At 43.0% G+C, this 21,205-nt stretch overlaps 4 protein-coding genes and 1 non-coding gene across 5 annotated transcripts in view; 3 read left to right on the forward strand and 2 right to left on the reverse strand.

Annotated features, from left to right (window-relative positions):
- Positions 1-15,165, reverse strand: part of LOC104420850 (7-deoxyloganetin glucosyltransferase-like) — a 30,146-nt gene extending 14,981 nt beyond the window's left edge. The window contains exons 1-2 of the mRNA XM_010032625.3: positions 15,082-15,165; positions 14,658-14,990 (exon numbers count right to left, since the gene is read on the reverse strand). Of these exons, the coding sequence (XP_010030927.2) occupies positions 14,658-14,934 (277 nt within the window). The 5' untranslated portion in view covers positions 14,935-14,990; positions 15,082-15,165. The remainder of the gene's footprint in view (positions 1-14,657; positions 14,991-15,081) is intronic.
- LOC104420852 (7-deoxyloganetin glucosyltransferase) lies at positions 10,364-12,224 on the forward strand. Its single transcript, XM_010032626.3, is given in 3 exon segments — positions 10,364-10,557; positions 10,560-10,962; positions 11,185-12,224. Coding segments are annotated over 3 exon segments (1,461 nt in total). The 5' UTR covers positions 10,364-10,437; the 3' UTR covers positions 12,123-12,224.
- On the reverse strand, positions 15,085-15,582 carry LOC120288571 (7-deoxyloganetin glucosyltransferase-like). Its single transcript, XM_039302641.1, has one exon. It carries the CDS (start codon positions 15,580-15,582, stop codon positions 15,085-15,087), a length of 498 nt encoding a protein of 165 aa, XP_039158575.1.
- Positions 15,583-15,980: 398 nt separating this feature from the next.
- Positions 15,981-16,071, forward strand: TRNAY-GUA. The gene is given in 2 exon segments: positions 15,981-16,017; positions 16,036-16,071. It is a non-coding gene; the product is annotated as a tRNA-Tyr (tRNA).
- A 962-nt stretch (positions 16,072-17,033) lies between these two features.
- Positions 17,034-20,620, forward strand: LOC120288222. Its single transcript, XM_039301820.1, is given in 6 exon segments — positions 17,034-17,444; positions 17,927-18,050; positions 18,136-18,544; positions 18,547-19,281; positions 19,786-20,233; positions 20,478-20,620. Coding segments are annotated over 4 exon segments (1,419 nt in total). The 5' UTR covers positions 17,034-17,067; the 3' UTR covers positions 19,056-19,281; positions 19,786-20,233; positions 20,478-20,620.
- Positions 20,621-21,205: the final 585 nt, after the last annotated feature.

Consider the following 21,205-nt stretch of genomic DNA (forward strand, 5'->3'; position numbering starts at 1 on the left):
GCATCCCTTACTTTTGGTCAATTTAAAAATGCGATATCCTAGGACTATGTATCGCCGACCCTTTCATTTATATATGCACATGCGGAAGCAGTTATAATTCCCCAAACAATAAAGCAATGGGATAGAAAAAGCAGTCATATATTTTTCTTACTGAAAATTCACAACTACATCTTTTTACATGCATCTCATAGTATTATACAATACTATATATACGTAACTCTGGTCTAACGTCTATTCACAGGCAAACAAGGTCTGACAAGACAGGACAGGATCTCGGTCCTCATCCGGGTCGTACTCGATGTCCTCCTCCACGTACTCCTCTTCGAATTCCTCATCAGGGTTTTCCTCGTCAAGTTCCTTCTCTTTAAGCTCCTCATCCGGGTCCTGAAATGGTTATTCAATAACCACTAAGACAACGTCTCAGCAAGTTCTACCCCTTAAGACCCGATTAGTAAACTAATACACCTTAGGGCTGCCTACGCACAATATGAGTCAGAGGACTTACCTTAGCCTCAGATTCCACCTGCATATTAGTACAGATCGAATAGGTACACAAGCAATCACATCACAGATCGAAGCATCGATCTAATCGACTTAGTCGATTTCATATCAGGAAGACCACTCACGATCATCTCCCTTCAATTATTCAATTCATAACATCAAACCAAGGCAATGAATCACATCAAGTCATGCTCAGATCGAATCATCGATCAATCGACCTAGTCAATTACAAGCCAGTCGAATCATTTCTAGGTCATTCATCCCACACCAAGCAATTCTTTAGATTTAGTGGCTTCCCACCCGACCCTCTCAAGATCTAGTGGCTTTACGGTCCCACCCGACCCTCTCGAGATCTAGTGGCTTTACAGTCCCACCGGACCCTCTCCAGATTTAGTGGCTTTACAGTCCCACCGGACCCTCTCGAGATTTAGTGGCTTTACGATCCCACCCGACCCTCTCGAGATTTAGTGGCTTTACGGTCCCACCCGACCCTCTCGAGATTTAATGGCTTTACGGTCCCACCCGACCCTCTCGAGATTTAGTGGCTTTACGGTCCCACCCGACCTTTCCAAGATTTAGTGGCTTTATGGTCCCACCCGACCTTTTCAAGATGCCATACTATGTCACCGAGCCACGTGCATTCTCTAAGGCTACATTTTCGCCAAGATGACATATCTAATCACCGAGCCACGTGTCTTTCCTGAGTAACATTCCAATTCACTGGGCCACGTGCATCCTCAAGGTGATTTACCAATTCACTTTCGATACTAACAATCGATACCCGACCTGTTCTCAATCACAAGGCCAAAATTGCATTATTTAATAACATACTTAAAAATGCACCATTAAATCAATTCGACACGAATTAAAGCTCAAATAAATAAACGGACTGCTCCACGACAATCAGCACGAAATTCCGATTACCGGCCATCCAGGTTGAATTTCCAGAAAATAAATAATTAAATAATTAATTTCGAAAATTAAATAAATAAACATAATAATTCCAATTTAGCACAATATGAAGCTCAATTAAATAAACGGACTGCACCACGATCATCAGCATAAAATCCTGGTCACTGGCCATCCCAGTTGAATTTCCGGAAATAAATAATTAAATAATTAATTTCGAAAATTAATATTTAATTCCTAAAATTCCACATATGCCTGATTTGCTTAATTAACACCCGATAAGGGACGGAAAAAATCCCAAGAAGCATCCAATAAATACTACAAGCAATTCTCTATCTAATTACACTAATCACACCACTAATATGCAAAGCAATTAACTAATAATCACTAATCAATTCTAATATAACAACCTAATTACACTTAATTAACACTAATCAACCTTTAAGTATAATTAGCGCACTAAGAAGGCATTAGTGAGTAAAACTCACTCAAAACGACGAGCTCGATGCGAGGATCGACTTTCCTGAAAGCGAGCCGAGCATCTAGGCTCGAGAAGGCGGCCAAAATGGGCCAAAACCCCACTGTGATACCCATTTTCTTCATCTCTAATCGCTACTGGAAGGGGCGATTCCGGGGCTGATTCAAGCTAGACAAGACCGGTGGAGGGCGAGGGGACTCCGACGGGTCGAGGTGGCGGCGCACGATGGCCGGAGGTGGCCGACCGTGGCCTAAGCCGGCCAAAACGGAGCCGAACGAGGCGGTTGGGAGCCGGGGTCGCACGGCGGGGCGGTGAGAGGCGCGACCAAGCACGGCTGCACGCGCGGGGACGGGCGACCAACAACAACAGCAGCTCCGATCCAGCAACGCCAGCTGCTGCCCCAACTCCGATGTCCTCCCAGATCTGGGACCCCAAGCAGCGAACGGAGGGGAACGTCAACAGCAGCTGAAGAGATGAAAGAGAGGCGGAAGGTTTTCGGGCGGCGGCGGAGTGCGCAGGCGACGACGGTGCCCCGGCACGACGGCGAGCTGCTCCGGTCTTCCCCTCGATGATGCTGTCTCTGCTCCTGTTCTGCCGTGTTCGAATGGCCGAGAGGGAAAGGAAGAGAGAGGCTGGGGCGGAGGGCGTTCAAGCGAGCGAGAGGGAGACGAACGGCGGCGATACTCCAACACGACGGCGACGGCAGCTTCGTCCTGCTGCTCCTTCAACCGACACTGGTTGCTGCTTCTGTTATGCTTCTGCTGTCTTCGAACAGACCGAGCGGGAGGAGGAAGAGAGAGTGCCGAGAGAGAGAGTACCGAGGGAGAGAGATAAGGATAAGAGAGAGGGTCAAAAAGCAAAAGTGGAGGAAGCAAAGTGGAAGACAGCAAGGGGGCATTCGGTGGAGAGGCTCATGCACGAGGGAAAAGAGAGGGGGAGGGAGAGAAAAAGAAAAAGAAGAAAGAAAGAGAGAGAGAGAGAGAAAAGGAAAAAGAGAGTGTTTGGCTAAAAATGGAAAAGAAATTGGAAGATCACAAAATAAAAGGATTTCCTCAAATAGAAAATCCTAATCTCAATTTCTTTTAAATAAGCTCATAGACTCTCAAAAGGATTTTCCAATTTAGAGTTCTTGATCCCCACTTGCATATCTCGCATTCAATTTCTCTCTTAATTTCTCTCAAATAACTCTCACAAAAATCAATTGATATCTCCATTATCAAATTGATTATTTTCTTCATCCAAGAATCCCTCATGCTTCTCAATTTCACAATCCCCGGCTTCAACTGAACAAAAACGACCATATTTATCCAGTCAAATTAAAACCCGAAAATCTGGATGTCACAATCTCTCTATGAGAGATATTATCCATTTGCCACACTGCCATATTGAATCCATATCAATAAAGTTGAGAGCACTCGTGACCATGAAAAGCTCTGTGTGTATACATGTAGTTACCGCCATGATTCGGTGTTTAAGACTTTATGGGATAAGATTGACTATTAAGAATTATCTCTAGACCAATGTGCGCACATACAGTACAATTTCAATTAATATAGTCCAAGTGGAAGAATGTAAGAGTTTTTCTAATTGTGGACTACATTAATTGATATTGTAATTTACCGTTTAACGTTAACCGTTTTACGGGATTTGGTATAAGATGAGATAGAAGGTTTCTTAATTAGTCTGATATGGGCTGGCTAGTGTGGGCCAAGTTGAGCCTGGCCCGTAATGAGGGAGACTGGCTGGAAACTCTATAAATAGTGCTCAAGTCTCTCCTCTAACCCTAATTTTCACACGTATCTTCACCTAAGAAGCGTTTACCTAACGCTACACGTGAGGGGGCCGCCTCATTGAGCCAGTGATACGGAGGGCAATAGAGGAGAAGGACTTGCGCGTGGAACATTGTGTTTCCGCTTCCGCTTCAAGAACAATGGATCCCAAAACAGATGCGTTAATCTTTCTACTCAATTATGCATGTTCTTGTTCTAGTTATGGAGATCTTGGGGTTACGCAATCTGCGTCTAACAAGCCCGGCTCGGTGGTGTATGTGAACTTCGGCAGCATCACAGTCATGACCTCTGGTCAGCTGATTGAGTTCGTGTGGGGACTGGCTAACAACCGAAAGCCATTCCTATGGATCATAAGGCCGAACCTTGTGGTAGGTGAGTTGGTTGTGTTGCTACCTAAGTTTGTGGAAGAAATCACAAGCTGAGGGATGTTGGCAAGCTGGTGCCGGCAGGAGGAGGTCCAAAGGCATCGGGCAATCGGGGGTTTCCTGACACATAGTGGGTGGAACTCGACACTTGAGAGCCTCTGCGGTGGCCTGCCGATGATATGCTAGCCGTTCTTTGCGTAGCAGCAGACTAATTGCCGATATAGTTGCACGGAGTGGGGGGGGGATGGAGATCGACAATGACGTGAGGAGGGACGAAGTGGAAGGATTGGTGGGGGAGTTGATGGAGAGAGAGAAGGGGAAGGAGATGAGGAAGAAGGCCATGGAGTGGAAGGTGAAGGCCGAGGAAGCAATTATGCCCGGTGGGACTTCGTACAAAAACGTGGACAAGCTCATATCCGAAGTACTCTCGTCCATTGACCCCTATAGATGGCTGAAGGTTTTTGGGCAGTCGGTCGATCAATTAATAAATTGCTTCTTGGAGAATGTAGGTTAGATTATGGAGAGGTCTAGCTAGCTTTGGCGTTGTATGCATGCATGGCCGTGTGCAAATAAATGAGTCTCTATTATCTTCACTATAATAGAACTTGTTCAGTTCGTCAAGCTTGCGCTCTATACATAGCATTTACCACTATTTTTTACTACTTTAGATGAAGAATAGATATTTAAGATATAAAATATCAATCATGCTATTCCTTAAGTGACAATGCAATTTAAGACCATTTGTACACTCCAACCAAAAGTAGGGTTGCTCATGCGAATTTTAAAACCGTACAAAATGTAGATATATTTCGAGTGTAATTTCTTTTACTTCCAATTCTTCCACTTGTCGTTGTTTTATCCATTTTTGCGGGAGAGAGGAACTGGAAAGACATAATTTTACAAACAATCCATTTTCTACAAATTAGAATGTTTTAAAGCAAACAATTAAACGCACAATTTTTTTGAGAAAGACATAGGATGTGTCTTAATAAGTTTTATATATATATGAAGTTAGGACACACTCCCCCTGTGTCCTTCATATAACAAATGAGATGTCTCAAGTACAAATACCTGTGCGTGCGATCTTTGACTTTTCTTGTATGTCAATTCATCCAAATATACTCACGTCAACCCATAACATGGCTCACCAATATGAGAAAATTTATTAATTGGACGAATCCATGCCACCCTCCATTTGATGATTTAAAAATATTTTTGTAAATTAATTATCTATATTGCTTAGAAAAATAAATAAATAAATAAGATTTCTTGTCCATAAAACTATTTAGATATTAATTATTATCGTAATGAAAATATATTGGGAAAAGAATATTATGAGTATCAAAACTTTCATGTGGTACTCATTTGAATATTAAAAAAAAAATTCATTCACTTGAGTGACACATTAGAAATATTATTTAGATATTAATTATTATTAGTAATGAAAAAATATTGGGAAAAGAATATTATGAGTATCAAAAATTTCGTGCGGCACTCATTTGAATATTAAAACTTTTTTTCATTCACTCAACTGCCACATTAGAATAAAATCACTCACTATAGTGCCACTTTCGACCAAATGTCCTATGTGGAATTTTTAATTTTTAATTTTTATTTTGTATTTTGATTTTGCTTTTTTTTTTTTTTTTAGACTAGTGCATGCTAGGGTCGTGAGGTCATTGGCGACCCTTGCTGACCACAAAACCCTCCCCCATGGGCGAGGGTTGCCATGCCCTTGGTTGTGAAGGCACTAAGTGAGGCCGTTAGGGCCTTGCTGGTAGTCAGCGAGGCAATGCCCTCGCCCACTTTGGGTAGCTTCGCTGTAGCTAGAGAGGTTGTGGAGGCCTCACCTAGGGCCTTCATGACACCATGAAGGCCATAGGCAAAGGCATTGCGACTTCACCGATCGCGTTTGGTTCAAGATTTGCAATGGGCTTTGAGTCCAATGCAAATGTTGAAAGCCCAAAGCTACTTGGGAAAAATGCAATGGTGTTTGGTAAAAAAATTTGCAAATGGACTTTGCGTTGAATGTGCGTTTGGTAAGAAGAACTTTCACAAGGGGCTTTTGATGGGTATAATGTGTGTATATATATATATAATTTTTTCTTTTTTTTTTTTTAATTCGGTTAAACCCTTCGCCGACCGGCGAAGGGCTCAGCCGCCGGCGAGCCGATCTAGCGCCGGCGGCCGTCGGCTAAGGTCGCCCGAGGTCGGGCGACCTCCGGCGAGGGTCGCGCAACCTAGCCGAGGGCTGCCGGAGGTCGCCCGACCTCGGCGACCCTCAATGAGGGTCGGGCGACCCTCGATGAGGGTCACGCAACCGCGACCCCGGTCGCCCGAGGTCGAGCGACCTCTCGGCGGCCCTTGGCGTGGTCGCGCGACCCTCGCCGGAGGTCGCCCGAGGTCGAGCGACCTCAACCGACGGCCGCCAGCGCCAAATCTGGCTCGCCGGCGGTCGTCGCCCTTCACCGGTCCGACAAAGGGCTGCTCCTTTTTCATTTAAAAAAAAATAAATAAATACAGGGACAATAATGGAAATATGAAAATTTAATGAGGGTAATTTAGGAAGAAAAAAATGTTTTCAACATTTGGTAGAATGCCGAAAGCTCAAGGTTGGTCCCTACTAGGCTTGGGCTTTCAGCATTTCCAAGGGCTGGCTTTCATTTGAAAGCCCCTTGAAATTGGTTGCCAAACACCTATATTTTGGCTGAAGGGGCTTTGGGGGCTGAATGGGCTTTCTAAATGCCCATCCAAACGCACCCACTAACCCGAAGCAAAATGGTGTCGCTTGCAGTGGTCCAAAGCTAGCAAGGCCCTAATAGCCTCACCAAGTCCTTCATGGTCAAGGGCAAGGCAGCCCTCGCCCAATATAGGCAAGGGTTTTGCAACTAGCAATAGTCACTAATGACCCTTGCCAAATCTAAAGAAAAAAATCAATAAAATAATATTAAAATTTTGTCCATGTCATGCTAGCAAAACCACGTCGGACAATTGGTATTGTTGCATCGAACAATCAACGTCCATGTCAAATTTCGGCAAGAAAATTGGCACTCAAATGAGTGAAAAAAGTTTTGGCACTTAAGTGAGCATTATACGAAATTTTTTGCACTCCTAGTATTCTTCTCCCAAATAAAACAAATCATTTTAAGAAAAATGTTCAAATCAATTGTTTTTTGAGAAAAGTAGAGTTTAGGACACCTAAAGTGCCAAAACTTGGCACGAATGGATACTTAAGTGCCAAAATTTGAAAATGTACACTTAAGTGTCGGTTTGAAGTAAAATGAATCACTTAAGTGTCACTCAGGCCAAAATCCGGCCAAATTACCGACGTGGCAATTTTCCGGCGAGTTTGGTCCAAAATGGCATCGTTTTGCACACGGATGTTGTGAGAAAGGCAAAACGACGCCGTTTTGTGTCGATGTGTAAATAATAATATAAAAATTAAATTAATTAAATTTAAACTTAATTTTATTTAAAAAATTCTAAACAATAATAATAATAATAAAAAGGTGCCAAAGGGGCGGCTAAGGGCTGAGCCCTCACCGCCGCCTCCCCGCCGCCGCTAGGAAGGGCCAACAGACTGGCCGATCGGCGGCGAGGGCCCGTGAGCCCTCACCCAAATCGGTACCCCTTTTTATAGTTTTTAGTTTTTTTATTTTTAGAATACTTTAAATAAAATTAAGTTTAAATTTAATTTATTTAATTTTTATATTATTATTTACACATCGACACAAAACGGTATCGTTTTTGCATTTTCTCGCCACGTCACCGTGCAAAATGACACCGTTTGGACCAAACTCACCGAAAATTGCCACGCCAGCACTTGGCCGGATTTTGGTCGAATGGCACTTAAGTGATCCACTTTACTCCGATTTTGGCACTTAAGTGTACATTTTTAAAGTTTCGGCATTCAAGTGTCCCCCCATGCCAAGTTTTGGCACTTGGGGTGTTCTTTACTCGAGAAAAATATATTGAACCCAAGTCACATAAATCACTACATCATGTAGCTTCCAGTATACCCAATAAAATATTCAATGACCAATTAACAATGTGCATGCGTAAAAAATATTCTATGTTATGATCTAAACATCGAGATGAGAGTATCCGATGCACTTTTCTCCATAGCTTCATTGATTAGTAATTAATCCGGAAGTCCAATATATTTCCTAATCCCTTAAATTTGATAAGACATTCACATTTCATAGTCATTCCCTTTCAAGGTTCCAATAAAATAAGAAATGGATCGATAATCGCAAGAATGGTCCAGTGAATTGAGCCATGCAAAGAGACAAAACTGCATTGACCCATCTAATTAGCGGCGTCTCTGCAATACTCGTCTTTATAAAAGGCAAAGGAAACAAAACTAGAATCACAAAAGACAAATAAGATGCTATAGCTCAATTCATTCATCTTTGACTATTTCGCCACCTATCATTTTCGTCTTTGATGTGGCCATCTCAACTAAGGGCCTAATTTCGTCACATAGTCCTCACACTCAATTTTTCATGCCGTGCTTTTAGGTATTCGATTAATTTAGTTGAATACAGACCTTAGACCTTAGTAATATGAGATCTTAATTTCTCTTTCTTCTTTTCCATTTTAAAAAAAACGCCATCTAAATATTTTATCCTAACTAATTATATCTTGTTTGGTAAGTACTATACTCAATACACGTACCATACCAGTAAAAGGGTCTTGCAAATTGCACTCTTTGTTTTTTTCCATTTAATTACTTAATAAGCGTGTTCCGACCATATTTTAAGGAAATGTAATCATTTTTACTTCATCCGTTTTGTTTATATCCTTTTGTTGGCATCAGTCTGCTCTTTTTGTCTTCATATGCCAGTTTTTTTTTTTTTTTTAGCATATCTTCGTATGCCAACTTCGAAGCGCAGTAATCAACGTCAATTGAGCATGCCTAGTGGACTTCGTGGTATTTAATAGTTATATATGCAATCATTTCTAAAAAATTCGTCGAAGAAAATATACATTTTATTTCGTCCTCGCATGTCAGTATCTGCCGGCCTTTTCGATGTTGATGCATGTCCATATCATGCTATTATCTAAAAATTGTTCGGTTGGATCCAATCAATTGTGTTTTGAAAGCAAAAAGAACCATTATAGTGTTTCAATAAGCTAAGAGAAAATTATTTTTAAATTTATTATATTTTTTTCAATATAGTCATATTTTTAATCAATTTAGTTCTAAATTTTTATAATCATCAATTTAGCCTATCTAACAAAATTTGGTCTACTGACGCCGACGTGGATGTCAGCCGACACCAACCGTTTGCAGGTGATGCTGATATGATAATTTTTAAATAATTTTTTTCAAATTTTTTATTAATTTTTTAATTAATTTTTCTTTCTTTCTTCTTCTTGTCACTAGAATGGCTAGAAGAAGAAGAAAGCAAAAAAAAAGGAAAAAAAAATGATTGAAAATTAGAAAAAAATATTCTTAAAAATTGCCACATCATCATTGGCCAAATGACCGGTTTTCATATGAGCGCCGGCTGATTAAATTTAGTTAGATGAACTGAATTGACACAATTACAAAAACTTTATGACTGAATTGACAAAAAAATAATTATTATGAAATTAGAAAAATTACGATAGGTTTAAGATTGTTTTAGTCATTTTCCTACTTGTTGATGACCGTAGGAAACATTGTAAATCCGATAATATTTCTAGATTGGCGGTGGAAACACGTGTCTTGATGCTTCATTCGTCCAAATTACTATGTCTTTTTTTTTCAGGTTAGGTGAGCCCCTAGCGGGCACTCGTCCAAATTATCGATTAGATCTATTCCCGGACTGAGGGAGGCGCGTATGATCCCTAAACATAGGGAGTAATTCAAAAAGGAAAATGATAGGGACTGTCGTCCAAACCCTCCATTTTCTGAACATGTATTGTAAACCCTCTTTCCACGGTGGAGAAATGTTGTTACTGGTCTTTCACCATGAGCGTGCATAAACTCCTCAATAAAGGAGCTAGCGAAAGAATTGCGTAAGCACATTAAACCACAGTCACGTGATGTTGTTTCTCTGGCCCCCAAAGCCGAACGTTCGTCGTGCCGAGTAAGGAAAAATAGTTCTCCTCGTACAAGGTCAGGATTTGGATCACAATGGAGAACCAAAAAGAATGAAAAACAAAAGGGATGGCCGGTGGATCTATCTAACACGTTCATTTTCACGACTCTCGTTTGTTCTCTTATTGGACAAGCATGAATAAATAAAAAGCGTGCATTTGTTTTACGAGCTTAAAAGGGGTACGCAAAGGAAATGAAAGCCCGCTCACACATCGACTCTATCTTCTGCACTTCTGTTGGAGAGCCTGTCTAGTCTTCTCACAGCGAGCGAGCGAGCGAGAGAGAGAGAGAGAGAGAGAGAGAGAGATGGGTTCTGAAGCAAGAGATAATCCTCATGCAGTGGTCATTCCCTTCCCAGCACAGGGTCACATAAACCCCATTTTGATGCTCGCCAGGATCCTCCACCACCGAGGCTTTCACATAACGTGTTCGTGCACACCGAGTACAACCACAAGCGCTTGCTCAAGTCCAGAGGCCTGACCTCTCTCGATGGCTTGCCTAGGTTTCGCTTCGAAACCATCCCCGATGGCCCGCAGAGTGATTCCGATGAGGATGTCACTCAGCACATCCCTTCTCTCTGTGAGTCCACTTCCAAGAATTGCTTGGTTCCTTTCATGGACCTCCTCGGGAGGCTCAATGATAAGTCTGTCGATGATACTGAGGTTCCAAAGGTGAGCTGTGTGATAGCGGACGGCGGTATGTCCTTTGCTCTTGATGCTGCAGAGAAGCTTAGATTGCCTGGTGTGCTGTTTTGGACTCCCAGTGCTTGTGGGTCTTTGGTGTATACTCAGTACCATATGCTCCGCGAAAAAGGGTTATTCCCCCTCAAAGGTTAGGGAAGTATAGGTTTTTCTTTGCTCTGTATTAAGTTCAAAAGCACCCTATCTGCACGATATGAATAATCTTAAATTCTCGGCTGATTGATTGGGACGTGTCCTTCAAAATTTTGAAAGTCCTTGTGATAACTGGGGTCTCAAAGACATTCTTTCAGATGGTTTTATTTAATAAATTGTTATTGTTAATATTTTGTTATATCCATGTGTTTCCATGCAGATGCAAGTTATCTAACAAATGGATTCTTAGACACCACCATAGACTGGATTCCTGGTATGAAAAACATTCGTCTGCGAGATCTTCCCGGCTTCATCTGGACAACCGATGGTAACGATATTATGGTCAACTACATCATACGACAGGTGGAAAGAACACATAAAGCCTCAGCAGTCATCCTCAACACGTTCGACTGCTTAGAAAAGGATGTTCTAATGGCTCTCTCTTCCATATTTCCAAATCTTTACACAATCGGTCCGATTCACTTACTTCTCAATGAAATTGAAGACGACAACTCGTCTTGCATAGGCTCAAATTTGTGGAAAGAAGATCCCGCTTGTTTGGGGTGGCTGGATTCAAAAGAACCCAATTCGGTGTTGTACATAAATTTTGGGAGCATTGCCGTGGTAACAAGTGAGCAACTCATCGAGTTTGCGTGGGGACTGGCTAACAGCCGAAAACCCTTTTTGTGGATAATGAGGCCCGACCTTGTCGCTGGTGACACGGCGGTTTTGCCCTCGGAGTTCCTAGCGGAAACGAAAGAAAGAGCAATGTTGGCGGGTTGGTGCCCGCAAGAGCGAGTGTTGAGGCATCCTTCAGTCGGGGGGTTCTTGACACATTGCGGGTGGAATTCGATGCTGGAGAGCATCTGCGGAGGAGTGCCGGTCTTGTGTTGGCCGTTCTTTGCGGAGCAGCAGACGAACTGCTTTTATAGCAAGAACGAATGGGGAATCGGGATGGAGATCGATAACAGTGTGAAGAGAGACGAGGTCGAGAAGCTTGTGAGGGAGTTGATGGATGGAGAGAAGGGTAAAGCGATGAAGAAGAAGGCCATGGAGTGGAAGAGGAAGGCGGAGGAAGCCACTGAGCCTGGTGGGTCTTCTTATGAAGACTTGGAGAAGCTTTTGTCCCAGGTTCTTGTGAAGAAGCTGAACGGGTGAAATCGAAGATGATTCTATGTCAACACAAGCACATTCTCTTATAAATTTAGCTAGTGGCCTTTCTGACGGGTATATTATACGTGTTTTGTAATAATCATTGCCCTCCATGCAATGGCGACACCTCTGACGACCCTCTTGCTCCTGGACGAGACAAAGATGGACAATGGGATGTAATCGAAGACACGATTTGTCTATACTTTCATATCCATCATCTAAATTTAGATGGGCGGTCAAATTTTTAAGTTATAACTACTAATTATATGTAATAGTTGGGGTGGGATGTGTATCTCATGAGTTACATAGGATGTGTATCATATAAAAATTCCAAAAGCCACTCTAGGAATGTCATTACTAATTAATGACAGTATTTTCGTTCTTTCGTTTCGAATTCAAAGATTGTGGATCCAATTCGTACCACGAAAACTTATATTTTATGGAGATATAATAGCAATCCATTGCTGTTATTTCTCCTACTAATAACCGGCTAAATTGCTATCATGTCTCAAGATATGGAAAAGATTTGAAATAACTTATGGCCGTGGAATGTCGCGTCTCTTTTATTATAGAGCCTGGTCTTTTTGCAAGTGCGTGCATACATTTTATTTCCTATTCTAATTAAGGGACAGAGGCGGGCCACGGAAGTGTTGGATAGGCGCCAAAAGTAATTTTGACATGAAAAGACATCCTAAGTGCGGTTTATCGATAACTGAGGATCTACGACACGGTTCACGATCCTTTTTTTCTTGTGGACTTCGTAGATGTGTGGTGGGTGGTGGAGATATTATCGAAGATTCTGATCATGGCATCGATGTTAATTGCAGACTGATTTGGTCAATATGTAAACTATTTAGTGAATAGGAAATTTAGAATTCTTTGTATATTATCTCCTTTTCTTCTTTCATTCTTACACTGTAAATGGATCAATATACTTGTATACAAATGATCAGTGTACAAAGAAATTTTCTCCAATTTCCCGTTTATTTTCTGTGGGTTTTCTTGTCAGCGGAGGATGGTCACTTTTTCAATTTAACCTTCGAATTTAGGATTATTATATCTACTGTAAAACAAAATGATAATCCGGTTTCATTACTAAATTTCACAAGTTGTCGGAAAGTAGAACAGGCTTTCGAAGAAATTAACACAACTGTCGTTATTTATAGGTAGTTAGGTAATTAATATTTTCTTCTTATTAAGAAATTCCACCTAAATATAAACACACAAGGGTGGACTCAACCAATTTCAAGGATGCACCGGCAGTTAAGTAATTGGCGTTTTTAACTTTAATTTGCGTGTGCAAATATTGCCCATCGATGGTGGAGAGATACGTTCGAACTTCGAAATCAATGGAACAAGATGGAGTCCGGAAGCGTATGCTCCTAATTTACTTCCGCACCCAGTAATTTATTCGTGTACTATCAAAGATTAAGCTTGTTAATAACGCTATTGAGGAGGGGATCGGCCATTCAGCCAAAAATTCCTTAACACGGGCCCAATGTGACACCTAGATTCACCGATAGAGAAAGACGAAATAACCTTAATTATCTCAGGCCTTCCTCTTGTCCTCTGCCGTAAATTGATTGTAAAAACCTTTGATTGGCCGGCTGCAAAATTTCAAACTATGTGCTTGCATGGCCTGTTTCGAAGAGTAAATTCTGTTGTAATCAAGGTGACGTAGCCTTTGCCAATTCAAGGTAGCCAAACCATTGTCTTCTGTATTAATGGTTATCGGAACTTTAATTCTAATCTGTTAATCAAAGAGACCGTAACTTATTGTTACTAATTTATCTTACAGAACATCATGGATTTTGGACAAGTAATAAATGACGATGAAACGGGCCTCCCAATGACCATGAACAATTTTGACCTTGAAAAGGAAAATGACCGTGAACGACAATAAGAAGCACACATCAAATTACCAATGTGCATTATAGGCCACGGAGCTTGTTGACTAGCATTTCAAGGTTGGTGTGAGAAGAACCGCCCGGTCTGGTTGCTGCCTCCCTCTCTCCTTCCACTCCACGGCCTTCTCTCTCGCCTCTCTCCCCTTCTCCCCTTCCATCAACTCCCTCACGACCCCTTCAACTCTCCCTCTCTTCAAACCATCACTTCCGCCATCGATCATCTCCAGCCCGATCCCCCACCTCGCGCACGCATACAGGCAGTTCATATGCTGCTCGGCGAAGAAGGGCCAGCAAACGAGCGGCACTCCCGCGCACAAGCTCTCCAGCGTGGAGTTCCACCCACAATGCGTCACGAAGCCTCCGACTGAGCTGTGGCCCAAGACCCTCTCTTGCGCGCACCACCCCACGATCAATCCCCTATCCCTTATCTCCTCCCTGAACTCTTCCGAAATCACGTCTTCCCCGCCATCGACCACGTTCGGCCTAATGACCCACAAGAAGGGGCATCTGCTATTGGCCAGTCCCCAAGCGAATTCCCTCAGTTCTTCTCGGGTCACCGTTATTAAGCTACCGAAGTTCACGTACAGCACCGACTCGGGCTCTCTCCCGTCGAGCCAACCCAAGCATCCGCCATCTTCCCTCCATAGGCTTGATTGTATAGACTCCAACGAGTTTGGCGATGGAAGGAGCTGTTGGTGGAGCATGGGAAGTGGGCCTAGCGTGTATAGCTGCGGATACTTGGCTTTGATGGCCAGTACTACCTCCCCTTCCAAGTCGTCGAAAGTGTTGAGGATCACGCCGTCGGCTTTGAAAGCGTTGTTGACCGACTCCGAATTGTATTTGAACATTATGTCGTCGGGGTTGGCTGTTCTGATGAAGGTCGGGAGATCCCTCAATCGGATGCCCTGCATCGCGGGTATCCAATCGACCGCCGTGTCGAGAAATCCATTACTTAAGCAGCTTTCGTCTACAATTTAATGTCGTATGGGTATGGTGAACGAATCAGACAGCATGTACAGATTCAATCCGCTTAGGGAAAGAGAAATCATATCACCTACCTTTCAAAGGAATAGGCCTCTATCCACCAGCTCTTCAAAGTGGAGGTACCCCAACATGCCGCAACCGCTGGGAGTGAAGAACATCACTTCCGGAACGCCTAATTCTCGAGCGACTTTCAAGGTGAAGCTCATCACGCCATCTGAAACTATGCACGTGAGAGGAGGGGCATCGGAATTCATGAGCTTCATGACGAGCTCGCGGAACGAACGTAATCCATCTACTGGCAATGTCAAGCATAGAGAAGGGAGGTCGAGTATGCCTCTCGGGTTCGAGGGCGGCAATCCGTCGGAGATGACCTCGAACCTGAAATCATCCAAGCCTCGAAGAGCACCCTCTCCTAAGGACTCCTCTAACCTCTGGTGATTGAACTCGGTATGAACGAAAGTGATGTGGAAGCCTTTGTGATGAAGAAGCTTGGCCAGTTTTAGCATGGGGTTTATGTGGCCCTGTGCCGGAAGGGGTATGCACAGAGCGTGGGGCTTTGTGACGGATGGCTCCATTGATTGATGATTTCTCTTTCAATACGCAAGTTGGAATGAGCACTCGGCACCGACTTACGAAGTGGAGCACTGGCTATAGTAGCTGTATCCCATGCTCATTGGTTATTTTTATATAGCTAATGTTAGGTAGACTAAGACTTTATGATTCATAATAATCGGTATATCAACGAGGGGATAAATTAATCCGAATCTTCGAATAATCAGTACGTTTGGCTATTGATATTGGTCGGTTACATCACTTAACAAGTAAAGGAGAAAGGAATCTTATGCCGGCCATAAAGTCAAGCCCAATCTCGCGTTGAAATATCCATGGTCCAATTCCCTATCTTTTTTGCTTTTATGCAGATGAATAGTATAAAATAGTTTATTTAAAAAAAATTGGGAGATTCCCATCACAACCGACCTTAGCTCAGTTGGTAGAGCGGAGGACTGTAGTGGGCACCCCTCATGGTAATCCTTAGGTCGCTGGTTCGAATCCGGCAGGTCGGACTTTTGCTTTTTCTACTTTTTTTGGGCATCTTTTCTCGACGTTACGAGGATTTACTTGTCGTTTCAATTACTAATATTTGCACGGCGTACGATGTCAAAGTTCCATAACATATTGTCAAGTAAGCTCAGGTCTTATATGGAGGTACGGGCCGGAGCAGTCGAAACATTTTCATCACGAACGTGTGTTAGTCTGAATTTCCTGTAAAGGCATGGATATTTGAGTTGATTGGACTAATCTTCGCATACAAATGGAAAATGGGCCAATCCAAATGGGCCCAAATAGGCCCATGAATGATGGGCTGTACCAGCCTAGCCCATAGTATTTGGGCCTCACTTGGTGTCTTCCTCCTTCGGTAAATTTCTTGCCACGAGGTGACGAAGCTCGAGTTCGTTCTCACTGGCAAGTCCTTGCCAAGTTCGCTCGGTACTCGCCAAGTCACTGCTATCGTCTACCACCACCACCACCACCGGCAGCACCAGCAGCCACCACCACCGGCGGCGCCATGGTGACGATCGCCGCCGCTCCGGCGACCATCTCCCAACAGCCGCCGACCCCGGCTCCCGACTCTCTCTCCGACATTGTAGACATGACCAAGTTGACCCAATCTGACCTCCTCGCCCTCTCCCTCCGCTCCTCCTCCGCCGTCGATTCCCACCTCCCGATGAACTCCTCTTCCCGAAGATCGACCGCTCCATCTTCAACGAGAGCGCCGGCTCCCGCCGCCAGACCTACTCTCGCCCCCCGAAGCCCCAATCCCCCGCCACCGCCGCCACATCCTCCGCCACCACCGGTCACCACCACCGCAACCGCCTCCCCGGTCTTCTCCCCACTCCGAAGCCCCCGCCAGTCTCCGCCGACGATCCGGAACGCCACGAGAACAGAATGATCATCAGCTATCTCAAGCATTTCATTTCCCAAAACCCTAATCCTAATTTCGGTCACATTGATTTGACCCCTCCTCGCTGCCCGCACCGGTGGGGCCCGCGAGGGAGTCAATGGATTGGATGAGTTACGCCGGCGAGAGGAAGCGGAAGAGAGGAAGGAAGCCGAAGGTGAAGGTGAATGTGGAGGGAAGTGAAGTGGGGTTAGAAATTGTGAATAGGGATGGAGTGATGGTTGATATTGAGTCATTGGCAGGTGCCGACGATACTTATGCCGAGGAATTGAGGAAAAGGACGGAAGGTTTGGGGACAGAGGAGGATTTGTTAGGGTTTATGAGGGATTTGGGAGGGCAATGGGGCAGTAGGAGGAAAAGGAGGAAAATTGTCGATGCATGTGTCTTAGGGGATGCGTTGCCAGTTGGGTGGAAGCTCTTGCTTGGCCTCAAGAGAAAGGAGGGGCGCGCATCAGTGTATTGCCGTCGATATATAAGGTGACCTTCCTTATTGTTATTGCAATTGTTGGCTTGCTTAGTTTCCTATAAAAAAGAATGTGTTGGTAGCCTGCTAGGCTTAATTTTCAGGAGGTTGCTCCTCTATAGTTTGCTACTATATCTTCCAGTTTGCCCACGGAAGTTTCTTTGTTAGTTTCCTGGATCTCAACTTGCATATTAGGATTACAAGGTATAGGCACGTTATGGATGATTATAAACCTTATGAATGTCGACTTTTCTGACTATACCCACTCTACTTTCAGTTCACGAAGAATTTAGGTTGGTTTACTGTTGATCTGACAATGTTTTCAAGACATTCATCGGTTCTAGTGTCTCATAAAGTCTTCCTTTTGCTTCTGTTGGTTTTCAATAAGTTTTATTGCAAGTTTATGTCAGTAATAGTGAAGCCCTTCCATTATGCCATTTATTTGCTCCTCTCATTGCTGATCTCACGTTATTCCAATGGGATATACTTTTCTTAGCCCGAGTGGAGAACAATTCATATCATGCAAGGAGGTTTCTTCTTACCTTCGTGACCACTTTGGGCTTAAAGATGCATGCAGGCCAGCCAGTCAAAGAACCAGTGATTTTCAGCATGATTTCAAAGTGGGTTCTGAACACTTGAACATATATTTCATGCATTAGGCTGGTTTTCTATGAATCTGATAAATATTTCCTTGTATATGTTCAGCATGCAAGCATTACCTATAAGTATGATAGCCAAAGCCCTGGTACCATTAGCAGAATGAGTAAGCCCATTCCATCTCTGTCGAACGAGCATGGTCAGGAGGTTAATTTGCTTGGAATTGACAATTTGGCGGAGGTTCAAATACATGACCTTTTCGAATGTCATAAATGCAACATGACTTTTGATGAGAAGGATGTGTATCTGCAACATCTGCTATCCTTCCACCAAAAGACAACAAGGAGGTATAGGCTTGGTTCATCTGTAGGAGATGGAGTAATAATGAAAGATGGAAAATATGAATGCCAATTCTGCCATAAGGTATTCGATGAAAGGCGTCGATATAATGGTCATGTGGGAATCCATGTGAGAAACTATGTTAGAAAAGTGGAAGAATTGCCTGGACAGGGGGATGCTCATCTTCAGAAGAACATTGAGTCTTCAAGCAGGGATGTTCCACCTTGAAGATCTCTAAAATGGATGCTCTCATTGAAATTGCACAGAGTTCAATTCTCGAAACTTCTCCCATCATAGATGATCATAAACTGTCTGACAATTGCCGTCATAATGGACTTAAGGAGGAGAAAGTTGATGCTGTAATGGAAACTAATGCTGGCCCTCGTGCAGACTTTGGTCCTTCTGTCGGTGAACCAAGTATAAAAAGAAACTCCATTGAGGAAGCCGCAGAACCAGAGTCAACTAATAAAGATGGTCGGAATATGGATGCTCATAAGGAAGAGAAGTTCGATGACTCCAGCGATGTTGTAGATGTCAAGATAAGCTCTAATTTTGGTACTACAATCGAATCATTAGCTATTGAAGAAAATTGTGACACACCTGAGACATCTGGGGGAAATGATGATCAGGCATTTGCAGTTGAAGCAAATAGCGATAAATGTGGTATTTTGCAGGAAAAAAAGACCTGAAAGTTCTCTTGTCAAACCGAATGATAATGATAGTATTGCAAATTGTAAAAATGCTGAAAGCGTGGCCTGCACTAGCAACTTAGACCCTCCCGAGAGTGATGGGAAAGAGCTAGAAAGTACAGTGGGAAGCAGCAAAAATGAAGCCAGTGATCATGTGAGCAAGACAATGCAGCAGATATTTGAGATTGCTTTTGGTGAAGACGAAGCTCCAGATTCAGTCTCCAAGGTGCTCTTACCGTGATTAATTTCATTTGTTGGATGATTCATCATTGAGCAGTGATGTATTGTTCAGTCTCTTGTTTATTTTGATCTTACTACGCAAATGAGAGTTCTTACTACCTATTCCGTGCTTTCCAAATTTAGACTTTCTTCTAATAACTGTTTTTGATTTGGTTTAAGCCCTTTCAAATTCCTTCACATTGCTGACTTGGTTTGGTCAAAGTTCCATGATTCGCAACTCCTTGTTTGGCTTCTGTTTACTGTAGTTGGTGGCTGTAGTTTTCTTGTATCCATTATGCAAACTTTGATTCTTTCGCCGAGTTGAAAATACTAATTTGACTCTTGTCTTGCCTTCTATCTTGTGGCTGTGGGGCTCAGCTAGTTCACACTCTCCACATGCTTGATGTAAAGTTGGCACGGGCTGTTAATCAGCTGCCCGGTTCTTTGGTAGGGCACTTCATTTTTTTGTCCTGTAGTGAAGAATCTTCTTTTTGTGTGAATCATTTGTCAGGAGGAGAGCGATCCCCATGCTGCTGAAAAGAAAAATGATGACTTAGCCGCATTTGAGGAGATAAGATATGATGAAGAGGAAACTATGAAGTATGATTTTGTGACAGCAGAAGATTCCTTGACAGATGTCCCAGTAGATATGCCAAATAATGCTGACATAGAGCAGCAGTATGTTTCTCCTGTACGGTTTGGACCAGAAGAAGTGATGTTAGATGTGGCTGCAAGACAGCAGCTTACTACTGCTTGTATGTGGTGCGGGGTAGAGTTTAAGCATGATTCTATTGATTCAGAATTGCCATCAGATTCAGTCGGTTTTATGTGCCCAACCTGCAAAACTAAAATCTCTGGACAACTCAATCTGCTGGACAGTGCTTTTGCCTCGAACTGAGGCCATCTCTGAGCTAGCTTTACAAGCATCCTGTTCTTTGGGCCAGCTGCAGTTATGATTGGTAATATTATCCTTTCTATTGGGAGGTTTCTCTCTTGTCAGGGTTTGCTTGGCGATTCGTCTTAAAAAGATTAAAGCTGCAGTCATCATTTAATTCTGTTTTTAGTGGATCTTTCTGGTCTTGGCTCCTTTATGGACGAGCTCCTCCTAGTTAATTGTCCACTGGTACTTTATCCATTTTCGAGCTAGTGTCATATGGTTATGACTTATGAGTTTTCAGTCCACTGACGGTTAGTGCTTGGCAGGGTAATGCAGACTGGGGATCCTACAGGGAAACTACCTGCCCCTACCAGTTTTGAGCACTCAAATGTATTTGCTTCACTTGTTTCTGACCTGTCAAGTCACTGGTGTAATGTATTGTTAATGTAGTGTATTCTGTGTGTGCGAATGCCTTCTTCATTGGCAGAATGACAAGCCCCCCAGCGCCCCCCGGCGCCTCTCTTTTTGTTCTCTTCCCAATATTAAGGGGTTAATCTCAGATCATGTTATATATTGGAAAATCTGTATACCATTCTGTCCCCTTTTATTAGCCCCGTCTTGGAAGGTTCAACTCAGCTTATTTGTTTCTTTCTGTGCGTGGATTCTGTTCAGCTTTTATGATTGGTTATGATTTTAATGGTGGGTCGCCATTGCGCTCAGGCTTGTATTAGTGTAGCATCATCTTTGATGACTTGATATGTGCTGCGACTGCGAAGACATGAGGTTTATTCCCCTCGGATGTCAATCATTGGTAGTGGCCCTTTCCAGGCTGCGGCAGTGTGAAGAAAAAAGGAAAGAATAAAAAAGAATAAACATGAAAAGGAAAACAAATAACTCATGGTGAGTTTACAAGTGCCCGCTGCTGTTCTTTTTGACCATTAAACATCATATGAGCATTTGCTCAGGTACCAGAGAAATAACGTTCAATTATTTCTATGTTTTAGCGGTCTGATCCAATACAACAAGAAGTTTATTATTTCCTGTTTCGAGATCC

This window comes from Eucalyptus grandis, chromosome 9 (assembly GCF_016545825.1).
Source record: "Eucalyptus grandis isolate ANBG69807.140 chromosome 9, ASM1654582v1, whole genome shotgun sequence".
Taxonomy (NCBI): domain Eukaryota; kingdom Viridiplantae; phylum Streptophyta; class Magnoliopsida; order Myrtales; family Myrtaceae; genus Eucalyptus; species Eucalyptus grandis.

Coding starts and splice junctions, on each gene's coding strand:
- LOC120288571 (XM_039302641.1), bottom strand. CDS start 15,582: ATGGAGCCATCCGTCACAAAGCCCCACGCTCTGTGCATACCCCTTCCG.